This window comes from Mytilus trossulus, chromosome 8 (assembly GCF_036588685.1).
Source record: "Mytilus trossulus isolate FHL-02 chromosome 8, PNRI_Mtr1.1.1.hap1, whole genome shotgun sequence".
Classification (NCBI taxonomy): domain Eukaryota; kingdom Metazoa; phylum Mollusca; class Bivalvia; order Mytilida; family Mytilidae; genus Mytilus; species Mytilus trossulus.
The window spans coordinates 57,643,034-57,661,258 of NC_086380.1; the positions used below are offsets into that span (position 1 = coordinate 57,643,034).

The window sequence follows — 18,225 nt, forward strand, 5'->3', positions numbered from 1 at the left end:
TTGGTCAATTAATTTGAGACTTTAACTGAAAGAGTGCCCCTCCCCGCAGACACAAACTTCATTGTATATATGTCTCTGTTTCTCCAAAATCCTTACCCTATATCAACGAATAATGGCCACGGTATAGCATGTTTATCACATTCATATGATACCGTGATGGTATATGTCATTAGACAGCAGCCAAACAATATGATCTAGGCTAACTTACAAGGGAATTTTAGGGAATAATTTCAATATCCTTCAACAGAGAGACTAATTTTAATTTCAACATTTGTTTATGTAATTTGATTAAGAAAAGATTGATTGATTGTTGGTTGCTTTACGCCGCATTAGCACAAAAAGGCGAAATTAAGAAAAGAAAACCGATGCCAGTTAACAAAACGTTGTGAAGTTATGAAGAATAGTTGAAAATAATTAACTATACTATTACCCTCTTTTTTGTATCATAATTATATAGTGATTGATCGATAGATTGATTGTTGGTTGCTTAATGTCCAGTGGCAAATATTTCATGCATGTTCAGAACGAGAACAAGCTAACTGGCAATAAATACAATATAGGTAGGTCTTTTAATAATAGAGGCCATCCGAGATGATGGTTTGGAAAATTTGGACTGCCTATGGAAAATGAGGGTGTATTGGATATGGACAGATATTTATCATTGCAACAGCCCAACGGGCCACTTCCAGACCCCTCAAAGTGTTAATGCAAGGTTTCTTAAAAAGCGAAATACTCTCATTACATGAGGTATGGGATTTAACGTCCCAATTCTGACTGAACATCAAATAATAATATAGTGTGATAAGGCTTTACCTAAGGACATCTATATGGAAATTCAGAGTTGTTAATTGTAAAATAAGTTGATTAATCTTCTGTTTATTGACAAAATGAAAATATATAAAGAATAGAATTTCAATGAGGACAAATATACGGAAGCGTATTAGCGCCACACATCTTTTGTTTTAAATTTTTCTTTCTAACGCAAACACAGGAAGAAAAATTTAAAAACAAATGTGTGCCGCTAATACGCTTCTGTACAAATAACCAATTATATTATGATACATTTTTTTAAATGACACTTTTCACTCATGTCATATTATAAATAAAGTATTTATTTGTAATTTTAAATAAAGCAAATTCTAACATCATTAATAAATAATCATTTAATATGCTTAATGGTAAGATGCATCAAAATGCATTTCAGAAATATAAGATCCCCCTTTTTCTTTAGAAATACGAAAGGACACGGTCTTTAATATCAAAATTTCAATGTTAGTATATACTAATAAAATTACGTGGTGTGGCATAAATATCAATTAATTATAAATGAAGCGTTTTAAATATTTAAGATGTAAATATTTGGACCACGGGAGCCTAACTTCTTTGTGTTGACAGGTAAATACAAATTTATTGAAAAGGGACATGCTATAACATGAAAACCATGTTTATTGAATGAACACTAAACCTATTTATTTATTCGTTATTTCAATCTGTTTAAAGGACGCGTATTGTTGACAACGAGACAGCATACGTATTGTTACCTGTTGATTGCATGGCATTGTTTAAAATCCGTTAGATTTCACACCTGAATTCAGTGGCATTTAAATATAGAATTTTATCTGGTGTGTGGATTTATGAATATTTTTGTATGATTGATATTCAATGAAATGTACCTTAAAAATGGTACGCAAATATAATTTGAATTGAATTTAGAACAGTGATATATTTGGATATTTTATAAACGGATGCACGATGACGGATACAGTACCAGATCAATCGTTTATCATTGTTAAATACGGCGGTAAGTACTATTTTATTCAATATCTTAACTGAGACTACTATGTTATACATGTAGTAGTCTCAGATCTTAATCAATTTCTCGTTAAATCTCAAAAAAAAATTAATTTCCAATGTGAAATAAGCCATTTGTCAAACATAAATACATTTGTCATATAATTGAATAGGAGAGCAGTGGCGGATCCTGAGAACTTTTTATAAGGGGGTCGCGCTGACTGTCTGACCAAAAAAAGGGAGGGGGGCACTCCAGTCATGCTTTAGACGGTGATTCCTTCCCACAAAAGAGGGGCCCCGGACCCCACAGCACCCCTGGGTCCGCCTATAGAGAGAACATTACATAAGTATGTCTAGGGTTTTGTGTTGGATACAGTGTTAAGCCTGAGCCTTATAATGATTAAGATTTGGTATCTTAAAAAATAGGGGACCAGAGGGGTCAATTCATGAACTGAATAGCAAGAGGGCGGAATAAAAAAACTTTAAAACAAAAGAATTTGTATTGTAAGTCTAACTATACAATTTTTTGAATATACTGAAAAGACAACCTTTCGGCTATGAGGGTCCAATGCCATATTATTTTACTATCATTTTGAGGAAATAAACACTGACCCTTATTGATCATGGAAACCCTCACCCTTATTGATCATGGAAACCCTCACGAAAAATAAAGGGCAAGTCCTTTATACTATGCGTACTTCACTCTTGAATCTGACTCTTGTATCTTGTTTGAAATTAAACATAATATTTAAACTGGATTTGTAAGAGGTTTTTACGTATTCGCATGAAATTGAAAAAATAATTTGGTAATTAATATCTTCATCGCTAATAAACCGTAACAGGCACTTGTTTCTTAAAAGTACCACGGATTTGTACAGTAAGACTACTATAAAAAAAAATCCTTGAAATTACCTATACATATTGTATCATGGTATTTAGTAAATATTTCTCGAAGGCAAGTGCCTGTGTGTGGAAAAAGGCACGTTTTAATGCAACCTAACAACACATTCATTTTTTCACATACAATGATGATCCAGGGAGATGGAACCCCTTTTTTGGACGATCAATGTATTTGAATGGGGACATATGTTTAAGCCCCCCTTTTTGAAACTCCTGTCATACTACATATATTGATCTCTAAGTGTATTTTTTTTGTTATTTTGGATCGTATCTGTTTTTCCAAATGTACATACTGGAAAATAGTTAAGAAAATAGCGCATCTTTTTCCTTTGCTCCACTTTACCAATGTTTACAGTTTCATATCTTTTGAAATAGACAAATTAGATGCCACTGAGAAAAATACTCGCCAAATCGTGAGAGCAGACGACAAGGATGTAGACAACGAAAGTTGTTTATATAATATATATTTATTTTTCTCTTAGCAAGCTTCAGTTATCTAGTCCCATTAAACTATTTTTATACCTATTAATTTTATGCGCTATTTAAAATGCCATTTTATTGATATGAATTTACATGTATAATTTTTTCCCAGGCTTATACATAAACATTTATGAAACATGCTTAGTTTGGTTACATAGCTACCGATTAGATTGAATTTGTTTATGCGTAAATAATTGATACTCTAACTTTTGAAGTATTGAGTTAATAGCCAAAACACACTTAATAAAACATGTTGTATCTAAATACTTGAACAGGAAAACAAAAACAATTTCGTTTAATACACAAGATGTACAATGCACGTATTCGATAAAAACACATTTCATTTCGGGGTCTTTATGATAACTGACTATGCTGTATTTACTCATTGTTGGTGCCTACATGTCCTATAGATGCTTTTTTGGACGATCAATGCAATTGAATAGGGACATATAGTTGGAACCCCCCCCCCCCCCCCCCTTGTTCTGATTTAGGACCCCCTTTTTAAAGTAGCTGGATCTGTCCCTGACATGTATTAATATTCTTTGAGAAGGAAGCACTGTGTTAAAAGATTTTCGACATCAAATGTTGCTATAGATATTGTGACTTGTACCAATCTATACGACTGTCGTACGTTGTCTTGCTCTGATTTTCTATTGATTCTTTGTAAACTTGACATGGAAATAAAATCTGCAGTTGTTATCGACTCTTCAGGTTCTTTGTATTCCAAATGTTACTCGTTCTTATTTTTCTAGCACTGTAATTATCAAGCATAAAACATTGATTAATATCAATTATTCATTTACATCGCGTTCACATCGATGTTCCAATGCTAAGACAGGTGGTCTTTTAATTAATACAGGTTCAATCTATATGAAATGCACTACAGAGGTTTCTAAAATGAATATATATATTTATATAGACTTTTTTTTGGTCAAATTTCATCGATAAGGATATGCTCATTATGCTGTATGTTGTAAGCTCCGTTCATGGTTGTTACATTTATTTTTAAACCTCAACATGGACAGACCATAGAATCAACAAGAAATTAAGCCCCTCTTGTTCTGTAATGACGGACATTGATTTTCCTGGCTAGTCATTCCATAAATACATTATAAACAAATATTGTTTATACAATTGTCCAGTATTATCGTAATACGATTCATTTAAAATTGTGCTTTCACTAATTTAATTATTTACTTTGACCAGACTTAGTCTATCTGTCATGCAGAGAATTAAATCGATCTCATTTAAATTCAATTAAAGCATTATACTGACTTAATGAACCAACACAGGATTATACTCAGAGTTTAATTTCTGTCCAAAACATGTTCCAGTAATACATGCATAAAAAGCACAGATATTTTTCATAATCTTTTGGCTGATTAGAGAATACTGAATATAATTAGATATATTAACATGAACTACCGGTATGCATATGGCAAGCGGTTTCGCACGCAGGCATATATGTGTATTTTTACAGTAAACTTTCCCAGGTTTTCTTGATGCGGTTTAATTTTTTTAATAATCCTCAACGTTTTCTACAGGTTAAACAAAAAAAACAACACTTAATTTATATTAACTAGTATAAGGTACGCATCGTTGAATTTGTTCCATATTGATTTCATGCAACCATTGAAAGTGCAATTTACCGTTTCTCAAAGTTTTTGGCGATATTATATTTTCCAAACTAAACACACCATATGCATGTTGAAAATATCAACAACAGCACCACAGAGAACTAACGAATGGAAAGAATAAAACAAACTCGAAAAGGGTCCAGATTGCCTGTTTTAATGAAAGGTTGGCAATTTTTGCGCTTTCTTTTGGCATGGAAAATATATGACATGTGTGATTAGTTGGATGTGTATGTATTACATTACACACAAGGAGATAAAATGAATTAAAAAAAAATACTGCATGCATAGTACAACAGACCATATATTAACCACCAGCACGTGAACACCCGCCTCCTCTTGTGTGCACGTATGTAATCCCGTCTCTTGACTGTCCCTCTGGTATCTTTCGCCCCTCTTTTATTAAAATTGGCGAATGTTGGAATGTCATTTTATCCCAACAATGATGAATTTTAGAAGTGGCCGAAAAGGTGTTGTTATTAGGGGAATTTCTTCAATTATGGTCGTGGTGTCTACTCTATATAGTATACATATATATCTAATTACAAAACTTATAATGAATGCTCCATGTTTTTTTCAGATGGTGAGGAAGCTTTATTTAACCCTTGGTGTACCAGTCATACGTTGATGGAATGGATCAGACGAAAGTGTAGATGTGACGACGATAGTAAGTACACTTTGAGATTCTTGCAATCTGATTGGTTAATTAACACACAAGATAAGCAGGTGTAACAACCAACCCATGCAGTTTTGGTAAAGCATATTTAAAAAAAAGTTTAATGGTTTTCAAACGGAGACTGTGCGACTGTAGTTCAGATGAAATTGTTAAGACGAACGCGTGGTGGTATTTGGATGAAACTTGAGCACTGCTACAATGGTGCGAGCGTTGGTTAGATGAAAACACTGATACAATAATGTGCGGGAGTTGGTTAGATCTGGTGAAAGCATTGATACACAAATTCACGTGGGTTGGTCAGATGAAAGCACTGATACAATAAAGTGCGACAGCGGGTCAGACGAAAGCATTGGTACAATTATGTTGCAAGAGTTAGTCAGACGAAAGCATTGATACATTAGTGGGATTGTGGGTTAGATGAAAGCATTGCTACAATAGTGGGAGAGCGGGTTACTAGATGAAAGCTTTGAAACAATAGTGGGAGTGTGGGTTAGATAAAAACGCTGATACAATAGTGGGAGTGTGGGTTAGATGAAAGCGCTGATACAATAGTGCTTTCATCTAAACCACACTCCCACTATTGTATCAGCGCTTTCATCATTAGTGGGTTAGATGAAAGCGCTGATTCAATAGTGGGAGTGTGGGTTAGATGAAAGCGCTGATGCAATAGTGGGAGTGTGGGTTAGATGAAAGCGCTGATACAATAGTGGGAGTGTGGGTTAGATGAAAGCGCTGATACAATAGTGCGATAATGGGTTAGATGAAAGCGCTGATACAATAGTGGGAGAGCGGGTTACTAGATGAAAGCTTTGAAACAATAGTGGGAGTGTGGGTTAGATAAAAACGCTGATACAATAGTGGGAGTGTGGGTTAGATGAAAGCGCTGATACAATAGTGCTTTCATCTAAACCACACTCCCACTATTGTATCAGCGCTTTCATCATTAGTGGGTTAGATGAAAGCGCTGATTCAATAGTGGGAGTGTGGGTTAGATGAAAGCGCTGATGCAATAGTGGGAGTGTGGGTTAGATGAAAGCGCTGATACAATAGTGGGAGTGTGGGTTAAATGAAAGCGCTGATACAATAGTGGGAGTGTGGTTTAGATTAAAGCACTGGTATCGTACAATAGTGCAAAAGTGGGTTAGATGAGAGCATTGATACAAAAGTTCGAGAGTTACACACAAGAAAGTTTTAATACGTAGACGTGAGATTGAATCAGATGAATGTTATGATGCAACAATGAAAAGTTGAATCAGAATGAACAAAAGGAACTATAAGCTTAATTTAAGGTCGATTCATAGTGATGGACTTGTATGTATGACAATGTGATAAGTCAACATATCTGTACGTTTTGTGCATGGTGACTCTGGTTAATTGCAGTATAATAATGCTGATGTTTATTTCTAAAAACACACACACATTAAAGAAGACTTTGAATTGTTTTACACTAGTAATTTTGGGGCCCTTTATAGCTTGTTGTTCGGTGTGAGCCAAGGCTCCGTGTTGAAGGCCGTACTTTAACCTATAATGGTTTAATTTTTAAATTGTTATTTGGATGGAGAGTTGTCTCATTGGCACTCACACCACATCTTCCTATATCTATTTGATGTAATGATTTTATATTTTAAACATGTAGGCGTGATAATTTGGGTGATAGTACATAATTAGTGTAACCCTTTTTATGTTGAAGATCTACGATAAAAATGACTCTCATATCGACCTTTATAAACGTTAAGAAGTGAGACACGAAGAAGTCGATAAGAATTTGACAACATTGAAAATATTATTTTATCTATGAAATTTATCAAGTTTGTAGTACTTGGAAGCACTTAATACGTAAATACTAAAGTTTGACAAGTCATTCAATATCTAAATTGGTTATAATTTAATGTCACTTTGACAGGCAGGTTGATACTTTCTCTGTTATAAATTTTTATTTCATTATTCGTATTCAATAATTATTTGATAAAATTTGAATTGGTATTATATTTAGTGTGGTAATTAGACGGTTAATTGCTTCCGGATCATGCATTTCAACTGGTCTACGCACGAGATGATTAGAAAAAAGTGTTTGGTGTCACTGAAAGCCATATGATAGAATGTTCTAAATGATAACAGTACATTTCAGGAGATTTTAACGAATTATAGACCTGAATGTAACTTTTTAAATTAAATATTTCCTATTTTGTCGTGTGGTGTCAGAAAAACAAATCAAAAGACCCATAAGTCATATAGCACATAGAGAGAACTCCTATACTGCATGCAATGTACCTATCTTCGCTAGCCAAGGGTTACTATTCATGCAGTCCTCTCCTATCCACAAAACCAGCAAATACAATGTGAGGAGGGGACGGGCCCACAACCCTTGGCTCAACAAGGAGAGAAGGGAACTGGATCGTAATCGATGCATAGGACCTATTTTAATGTGGTTTGAAGCATTAGAAGTTTTGAATAATTTTGAATAATTTTCTAAAAACCATTTTTTTCCAAATGTACGTCATCAGGCTTGTGGTCCAACTTCAGCTACTTATCTCCCACTTTTAAATCCACCTAATAAAAAAACCAGTTTTTTTGCATACAATAATAAAAATAAGATTAAAAAAAGATCGCTAAAATATAATTATACATTTTGTGATATTCACGACCCTCTCTCTTTTTTCCTAAAATCTGGCTGCTGTTAATGTTAATATAAATGTTAATTTTGTAACTAATGTCTTTAATTGTTGAATCAATTACCAACAGTCAGATAATTTTTGAATATTAACAAATTGTTCTTCATTTTTCTTTTCAGTTATTATAGACCTAGTTGACTTGGAAGGTCAAGTAAAGAATTTGTCTGGACGCAGCAAAGAATACGCAAATGAAGTTGTGAATGGACGGGAAACATATATACTTATTCGGGTGGAAAGTAAGTACTGTCTCATGTCTAAGGGCGTAATGAAAAAATATTTTATCTTTCTCTTGTTCTTCGAAGACCAATATTAAACACTTATACATAAATGAGGTTGACATTTCTATTACAATGAGGGTAACATTTCTATTTATATGAGGGTAACATTTCTATGTAAATGAGGGTAACATTTTTATGTAAATAATGGTAACATTTCTATGTAAATGAGAGTAACTTTTCTATGTAAATGAGGGCAACATTTCTATGTAAATGAGGGTAACATTTCTATGTAAATGAGATAACATTTCTATGTAAATAAGGGTAACATTTCTATGTACATGAGGATAACATTTCTCTGTAAATGAGGTGAATATTTCTATGAAAATGAGGCTGACATTTCTATGAAAATGAAGCTGACATTTCTATGTTAATGGGGGTAACATTTATGTAAATGAGGGTAACATTCTATGTAAATGTGAGTAACATTTGGATGTAAATGAGGGTTACATTTCTATGTAAATGAGAGTAATATTTCTATGTAAATGAGGGTAACATTTCTATGTAAATGAGGGTAACAGTTCTATGTAAATGAGGGTAAACATTTGATGTAAATGAGGGTAAAATTTCTATGTTAATGAGGTTGACATTTCTATGTTAATGAGGTTGACATTTCTATGTAGATGAGAGTAACATTTGGATGTGCATGAGGGTTACATTTCTATGTAAATGAGAGTAACATTTGGATGTAAATGAGGGTTATATTTCTATGTAAATGAGGGTAACATTTCTATATTAATGAGGTTGACATTTCTATGTAAATGAGGGTAAAATTTCTATGTAGATGAGAGTAACATTTGGATGTAAATGAGGGTTTATATTTCTATGTAAATGAGGGTAAAATTTCTATGTAGATGAGAGTAACATTTGGATGTAAATGAGGGTTTATATTTCTATGTAAATGAGGGTTATATTTCTATGTAAATGAGGGTTATATTTCTATGTAAATGAGAGTAACATTTGGAAGTAAATGAGGATTATATAATTTCTATGTAAATGAGGATAATATATCTATGTAAATGAGGATAATATATCTATGTAAATGAGGATAATATATCTATGTAAATGAGGGTAACATTTTTATGTAAATGATGGTAACATTTCTATGTAAATGAGGTTTTTAAACTCGACAAAAGAAAATTTTGTTGTGATACTGGTCTAAGCCTTCAGTGGTCTGGACAATAAGAAAAATAGTGCCAAATAACCCTGATTCATTGGTAAAACGAAAATAACTTTGACAGACACATTTATATATTTTGTAAGATTTAATAAATAAACAATATGCACTTATTGCAAATGTAATTTGATATCCAGTTGTCAAAAATCACATTTTATGTAAATACTTTATGTAAAAACAATCTGAGGTTATCATCACGACACACATTCATTTATATTACTAAAGTGTTTAGTATTTCTAGTAAGGAACTTTTTGTTCAACAGTAACATAATTTATTATGAAATTTAAGTGGACGGTGTAATGAAAAAACAAATATTTAGTCTACCTATCAACAAATAATGGCTTATGTTTAACTTTCAAGAAATTAAAGATCATGAAAACCATTTTAAGATAAAACAAACAATCTTTTTTCCTAGATACTAAAAAGGGCTGTTGTTCCAAGTAAAAATATAATCAAAGTAACTAAATGAATTGTTGTTGTATCCATTTCACGATACATTGCAAGATTGATTTATTAAACGTTTAAAGAATTAAAATAGTTTTATTGGGAATATTTTGTATGTAAGAAGTACAAAATTTTTACCTTCATTGTTAAGGACCGTTTTGTCGTAGAATTCTTTATAATAGAAAAGCTTTGGGTCAGAAAAAGGGGGGGTGGGTTGTAGAGATCTATGCTATGAACTATAGAAATGAATAATGTTTTTTTTAGGTTTTTTTTAGAAATAAATGATTAAGATAAAACAGAAATCACATGCTTTCTGTACATAACATTTAAAATTTATTGAACAAATTTTAAAGAAAATTTTTACAGATACAGACGTTTAAGTAATAGAGGAGATAGTCCACAAAATTAAAGAATATATGACCTAAAACCCATTACCGAAAATGTAAATGAGGCAAACCAACCATTAATGTATTTAAAAATTAAAAGGGGGAGTATGAATCACAACTTCCCAAGAAATACTAGGAAATGGCCAGTCATCATTGGAACAGCTATGTCACAATGACGACATCTAACAGGCCTCAGTGATGATATAGTACTATGTAATGTTAAAAGTCCATTACTAGTTATGGACTTCTTGTAATATTTACTAATAAATGGTAATTCAAAAATAAGAAGATGTACGATTGCCAATGAGACAACTCTCAACGAGAGACGGTCACAGACCAAATGAAACAATAGTGAACAACTATAGATCAGTAGACAGTCTTTAACAATGAGGAAAGCCATATAGCTCATAGTCGGCTTTTTTGCATGATAAGAAATGACACTCAATATTGTATCATTATTTAAAAAAATATCTTTCTAACTCAGTTTATATTATAGATCTATAGATTTTACATTTACATCTCATAAATTTTAATTTAATCTATGAAATTGATTTAAAGTTTTAACATGGGTATTTCTTGCAGATGGCACGTACTACCGGATACAAACAAGGATTTGTGCAGTGTCACTATTCAAAGCCTTGATACAACATATTGAAAATCTTTATATTTTATTTTTATTTTTTAAGATTGGCAGATTTAAGTAATTTTACAGATTTGTGTATATAGTATATTTGAATAGATTTTAATTGATTTTTTATATTTTTCAGGATGTCATGATGGCAAGTTTTTGTATACCTCACTACTCAATAACCTAGAGGAGTATAATTCTGATTTGATGGGTAAATATTCATTTCTATTACTAGTATGCACTTTAAGTATGAAAAAGAAGAGAAAAAATAAATTGATTATGTTTGTGTTGAGCAACATATCCTATATCTACTTGGTAAATGGATAATTGTTAATTTTGCAAAGCCTGATTGTGTTTTTTCAATGACCCTATTTCAAATATTTAAGCATCACAAATTCTGTAGCATCGTGAGAAATTGTGCTTTTGTATAAACCAGAGGCCCCAATGAACCCACATCTCTTACCTGGATTCTGTCATTTTAGAGTTCAATGGGGATGTTGTATGAATGCTGTTTAGTATGCCACTCTGTCAGAAAGAGATACTGTACAATAAAACTTTCATTTGTATGACATTTGCAAGATATTGGTTTGTTATGGGTGGAATAATTGTAGGTCAGATGGAAAAAAATGGGAATCCGCATTCTAAAAAATCAGTGGCAGATGCAGAACGTTTTATAAAGGGGCAGGGGGGGAGGCACTGACTGTCATAAGAGAGACTGTTACCATTATGCCTCAGAGATTCCCTATATAATCAACCAAATTTTTTTAATGAAAAGGGAGAGGGCATGGGTTGAAATCTTTCTTTAAATTAATGACATTTATAAATAAATAAATTTTGTGTATTTACTGTCTTCTGATTGGTTAAAATTATTAGTTTAATTTTCAATGTTGTCAATTTTAATGGCGACACGCCCACTCTGACGTTGTGTATTCATACGCCAACATGTGTGTACGTTGTTATTGTCAAGATAAATAATATAAAAAGTTCTTTGAGCCTTATTTTTGATAGAAATTTATTTATAAAGAATGGCAATAATTTATTTTGATTTTATTGAACCATAAAACTAATTTTTGACTTTTCACATTTTACATAATCCACTTCCCGGATTATTCAATGTGAAGAGTCAAAAATTAGTTTTATGGTTCAATAAAATCAAAATAAATTATTGCCATTCATTATAAATAATTTTTTTTTTCAATTTTAATACATAAATTAATAATTCATTTAATCTATTACCTATTGTTTATATTGTTCTCATTATTAATATGCATGAAATATTTTCCACTGGATATCAAGAAACTAAAAATCAATCAGTAATTCATTACAAATTAAACAAGATTTTAAAATTATTTTCAGTAAAACTGAACAGTATGTCTCGACCACAGACAAGAACAAAGAAGAATGCCAAGAAAACTCCAAGCAAATCAAGTAAAAGTAGGAACGAATCACCAATGAAAAGACCTGGCAGTGGAGAAAAAAAGAAAAGATAAAAAAACATTATTCTATATATAAAAATTATGTAAATTTAAATGTGAAAAACTTTGAAGTTTAATATAAATGTGAAAACTTTTAAGTTTAATTTATATGTTATATTTTTGATTTTTTTTTCAGGATTGTTATCCCCAGCTGTGGAACTGTAGCTCTTTAAATAAAGGTCCTTTTTTACAATTTTTGGTCAAAAAAATCCAATATTATAATAAGGACCATTAGAGTTACAGTTCCTCATCTACTTTATACCCAACTTTAACTTTGTACTAAATTTAATTATAGGGAGAGTATTGTATATTTGCAGTATATTGTTTTTGTAAAAAGGTTAGATTCAGTGGCAGATCCAGAAATTTTCCAACTGACTGCCCACAAATTTCCCACTGGATCCGCCTATGAGTTTCTGTTTCTATACTTCCTTTCCATGTCCAGTTATTTAAGAGAAGACGTACATTGTTGTAGACATATCTATTGAACAAAATCAAAATTCAGGGACTCATATTTGCAGCTACATAAACACACACTTTTTTTAAAAACTTTTTTGCACATTAATTTGGTATACAAATACTTATTATTTGTGTTATTATAGTTTAAATTAATAATTTTTCAAGTCAATCATCATAAAAGGTACTGAGGAAACTCTTGAAATCGAAAATTGATCTATTTATGAATACTTTTAAAATTGCATATCATCTAAGTAAAGGATTTCTTATTCAAAAACTGTTATCACGCAGAAAATAATTGCTGAAATATTTCAATAGTTTTTCACATAAAGGATACGGAGAAAAATATTGAATATCAAAATTGTTCTTTTTATAAATACCTTATCAATTGTATATCATTTTTCAGTGTATGATTTTTAATTTAAAAGCTGTTGTCAAGCAGAAAGATTATGTTTCTTCAAACATTAGTTGTATTTGGAAATGAATTAGATTGTTATTATTTCACTGTATCATATATACAAATATCCCTATTTTTCATCATTAAAAAATTGACTAAAAAACATAACTGTACATAGAAAAGTGGTAAAAATCAGCCAAAAAGTCCATTGAAGTTCATTGGGATACATGGATGGAAAATATTTTTTTTATGGACACACAGACAGAAACCCAGTGTCATGCCAAATACATAAACCATGAAACTTTCTGATTAAAAGTAGGGGTATGAATCTTTGTTTTGCATACTGGAAAATGATTATATAATTAGGTAAAGAAGAATAAACTTTACCTATGAAATGATAGATAGGTTTTTGTCCTTAACCCACCTGTAAAATTTACTTTTAAAGTTTTCTAGTGCATAAAAACTTTCATAAAAATCACCTAGATTTTGCCTTTGAAGGGAGATAATCCTCTATAATTAGGGTAGATTTTGTACCATGACATTATAAATATGCACATTTTTATTGTTATACCATGTTTTTTAACTGTTAGATATATTTTGTCCAAATATTTTATAATAAAACTGTTAAAACTAACAAGTCTTTCATTATTAGGATTTTATTTACACATTTTTTAATTTTGCCAAGAATAAAATGGTTATGAATATTGCACTTTATATGATGCCTCCAAAAATTTTTCATCATCAGGAACAATCAACTCAAATAAAAACTGGTAACTTCATATGAGGCTGATGTACAAACTCTCATAGTGCTATAAATATATAAGTCGATCAGAACACATTAAATGATCTATGAATTGGTACAATACATAAAATGATCTATGAATTGGTACAACACATAAAATGATCTATGAATTGGTACAACACATTAAATGATCTATGAATTGGTACAATACATAAAATGATCTATGAATTGGTACAATACATAAAATGATCTATGAATTGGTACAATACATAAAATGATCTATGAATTGGTACAATACATGAAATGATCTATGAATTGGTACAATACATAAAATGATCTATGAATTGGTACAACACATAAAATGATCTATGAATTGGTACAATACATAAAATGATCTATGAATTGGTACAACACATAAAATGATCTATGAATTGGTACAACACATAAAATGATCTATGAATTGGTACAACACATAAAATGATCTATGAATTGGTACAATACATAAAATGATCTATGAATTGGTACAACACATAAAATGATCTATGAATTGGTACAATACATAAAATGATCTATGAATTGGTACAATACATGTAATGATCTATGAATTGGTACAATACATAAAATGATCTATGAATTGGTACAATACATAAAATGATCTATGAATTGTACAACACATAAAATGATCTATGAATTGGTACAACACATAAAATGATCTATGAATTGGTACAACACATAAAATGATCTATGAATTGGTACAATACATAAAATGATCTATGAATTGGTACAACACATAAAATGATCTATGAATTGGTACAATACATAAAATGATCTATGAATTGGTACAATACATGAAATGATCTATGAACTGGTACAACACATGAAATGATCTATGAATTGGTACAACACATAAAATGATCTATGAATTGGTACAATACATGAAATGATATATGAATTGGTACAATACATGAAATGATCTATGAACTGGTACAACACATGAAATGATCTATGAATTGGTACAACACATAAAATGATCTATGAATTGGTACAATACATAAAATGATCTATGAATTGGTACAATACATAAAATGATCTATGAATTGGTACAATACATAAAATGATCTATGAATTGGTACAACACATAAAATGATCTATGAATTGGTACAATACATAAAATGATCTATGAATTGGTACAATACATAAAATGATCTATGAATTGGTACAATACATGTAATGATCTATGAACTGGTACAACACATGAAATGATCTATGAATTGGTACAACACATAAAATGATCTATGAATTGGTACAATACATAAAATGATATATGAATTGGTACAATACATGAAATGATCTATGAACTGGTACAACACATGAAATGATCTATGAATTGGTACAACACATAAAATGATCTATGAATTGGTACAATACATAAAATGATCTATGAATTGGTACAATACATGAAATGATCTATGAATTGGTACAACACATAAAATGATCTATGAATTGGTACAACACATTAAATGCTCTATGAAATGGTACAACACATAAAATGATCTATGAATTGGTACAACACCTAAAATGATCTATGAATTGGTACAACACATTAAATGCTCTATGAATTGGTACAACACATAAAATGCTCTCTGAATTGGTACAACACATAAAATGATCTATGAATTGGTACAATACATAAAATGATCTATGAATTGGTACAATACATGAAATGATCTATGAACTGGTACAACACATGCAATGATCTATGAATTGGTACAACACATAAAATGATCTATGAATTGGTACAATACATAAAATGATATATGAATTGGTACAATACATGAAATGATCTATGAACTGGTACAACACATGAAATGATCTATGAATTGGTACAACACATAAAATGATCTATGAATTGGTACAATACATAAAATGATCTATGAATTGGCACAACACATAAAATGATCTATGAATTGGTACAATACATAAAATGATCTATGAATTGGCACAACACATAAAATGATCTATGAATTGGTACAATACATAAACTGATCTATGAATTGGCACAACACATCAAATGATCTATGAATTGGTGACAACACATAAGTGATAAATTTTACAAATCAGCAAAGAATAAAATCTCTCCTGAAGATTTTGTAGGGTAATTGTGTGCTGATAAAAATAAATATGCTGTTTTCCTTACTATTTTGTTTTACATCTTGCAGATGCTAACCAAAATTTCTATAACAAAGTTTCATATCAAAATGTCTGATAGCTTGAAAGTATTAAATCATGTATTAGGCTATTAGTTTTCTTACATTTTTCATGTGGAGCCCTTTTATAGCCGACTATATTATTTATCTATTTTCATTTTGGTTGCCTATATAGATACTAACATCCATTCTATTTGAACTTACGTGGATAGTTGTCTCATTGGCAATAATAACACATCTCCTTACTTTTATAAAGAAACAATGTTTAGAAAATACATAGACTTTTTCACAAACAAATAAGTTACAGTTAAATCATGGCAAAAAAGTGGGAAAATGATTTTTTTTGTTAAAGAAAAGTAGACTTTATTTGATGTTCAATCTGGAGGCTGAGGTCCAGGAATGTTTTAATATTCTAATGAGAAATGATTGGCAGGCTCTTAGTTTTGATTAGGAAGCTGACACTAACATAAGCATGTAATGGCTAAACAAATTGTCCATATTAAATAAAATTAACACAAGCAAAAGTTAACCAAAAGGAGAGTTCCAGGATACCATAGTTGTTGTTTAATATGGAAATTGAAAAGTGACAATTGCGAGAGTTTTAATCAACAAAAAAAAAAAAATACTAAAAATATCTATTTTTCAATTTTATTGTCTCAATACAAAATTTTATTAGTATTAATGTAAAAAAGAGTGAATTACCCCAGCATGATAGTTTTAACTATGTAATAAATATGGAATGTTCTTGTTATTGCACAATAAATAGGGAGCAAATAAATAAGCATTAATTTGATTAATAATAATTGAGTAAAACATTGTAAACAATAAATAATCAACAAGGCAAATAATGATTTCCAATTATATAACAATATAAAATATAAATAATAACACTACATAATAAAAGTACCAATATACTGTTAATTCAGAAATTATTAGAAACATGAAGATGTGGTATGAGTGCCAATGAGACAACTCTTCATCCAAGTCACAATGTATAAAAAGTTCACAGTTATAGGTCAAAGTACGGCCTTCAACACTAAGTTTTGGCTCACATGGAACAGCTAGCAATGGCATTAATACAGTAAATGCACTAAAAATATTTAAGCAATGACTGTAATATTTTTTCAGTCTGAAGAAATAAAAAATAAAAAATTTGGTGCACACTGAATAACCTGCAAAGCAAGTTATTTTAAAGTGTGCACTACATTATTTTATTTATGTTATTTCCAACAGACAGAAAAAAAAATTCCATATAATTTAATTCTAAATTCCATTTTAATTTGGAGTAAATCATGAAAAAAAGATGACGAAGTCAAGGTCACATGACAAAATTATGTCTATGAGCTGATAAACAAACCACTGTCAGTCAATCAGAAGACACAACCATAATCAAGTTATTCTAATGTGAACACCTCTATAAATATGTAATAACATCACATGTATGTTTCTTTAGAATCTGTAAATTTGATTGGCTGACAACAATCACAAGGCACTTTAATATAATATTTAATATCTTTATCAAATACATCAGCTATGATTGCACATGCTATAATCCGTGACAATGTTCAAAATAATGCATAGCAAAAATCAAACAATAAGCTTAAGGCACAACTTATAATTTCATGATTGTAGCGTAGCTGCCTTTCAGCCCAAGTTCATACCTGGCAACTTTTCAAAATGCTTGCGTGCACGATGGCTGTCATAGTCCTAAAAAAGCTTCAAGGGGCCTGCAAATACCATTTTAATGTTGTTTTTTTGGCTTCTTCATACTTTAATAAGCCTAAAGTCATTGTAAAATTAGTTGTTTTGCTTAAATTATATGGACATTGCTCTTTCAAAATTTCAATTTTGGAGCCTCCATAGGGAAATCCCCCACAAATAGTGACA

General features: G+C 30.8%; 1 protein-coding gene across 1 annotated transcript; it reads left to right on the forward strand.

Annotated features, from left to right (window-relative positions):
* The first annotated feature begins 1,438 nt into the window (after positions 1–1,438).
* Positions 1,439–13,077, forward strand: LOC134681173 (uncharacterized). The gene is made up of 5 exons (XM_063540656.1): positions 1,439–1,801; positions 5,386–5,472; positions 8,273–8,389; positions 11,204–11,275; positions 12,421–13,077. The coding sequence occupies exons 1-5, from the start codon at positions 1,753–1,755 to the stop codon at positions 12,552–12,554; spliced, it is 459 nt and encodes a 152-aa protein (XP_063396726.1). The 5' UTR covers positions 1,439–1,752; the 3' UTR covers positions 12,555–13,077.
* The last annotated feature ends 5,148 nt before the right edge of the window (positions 13,078–18,225 follow it).

Excerpts from the sequence above, each read along its gene's own strand:
- LOC134681173 (XM_063540656.1), top strand. The coding sequence starts at position 1,753 with ATGACGGATACAGTACCAGATCAATCGTTTATCATTGTTAAATACGGC. Across the intron at positions 1,802-5,385 it reads TATCATTGTTAAATACGGCG|ATGGTGAGGAAGCTTTATTT; the intron begins GTAAGTACTATT and ends TGTTTTTTTCAG. Across the intron at positions 11,276-12,420 it reads GTATAATTCTGATTTGATGG|TAAAACTGAACAGTATGTCT; the intron begins GTAAATATTCAT and ends AATTATTTTCAG.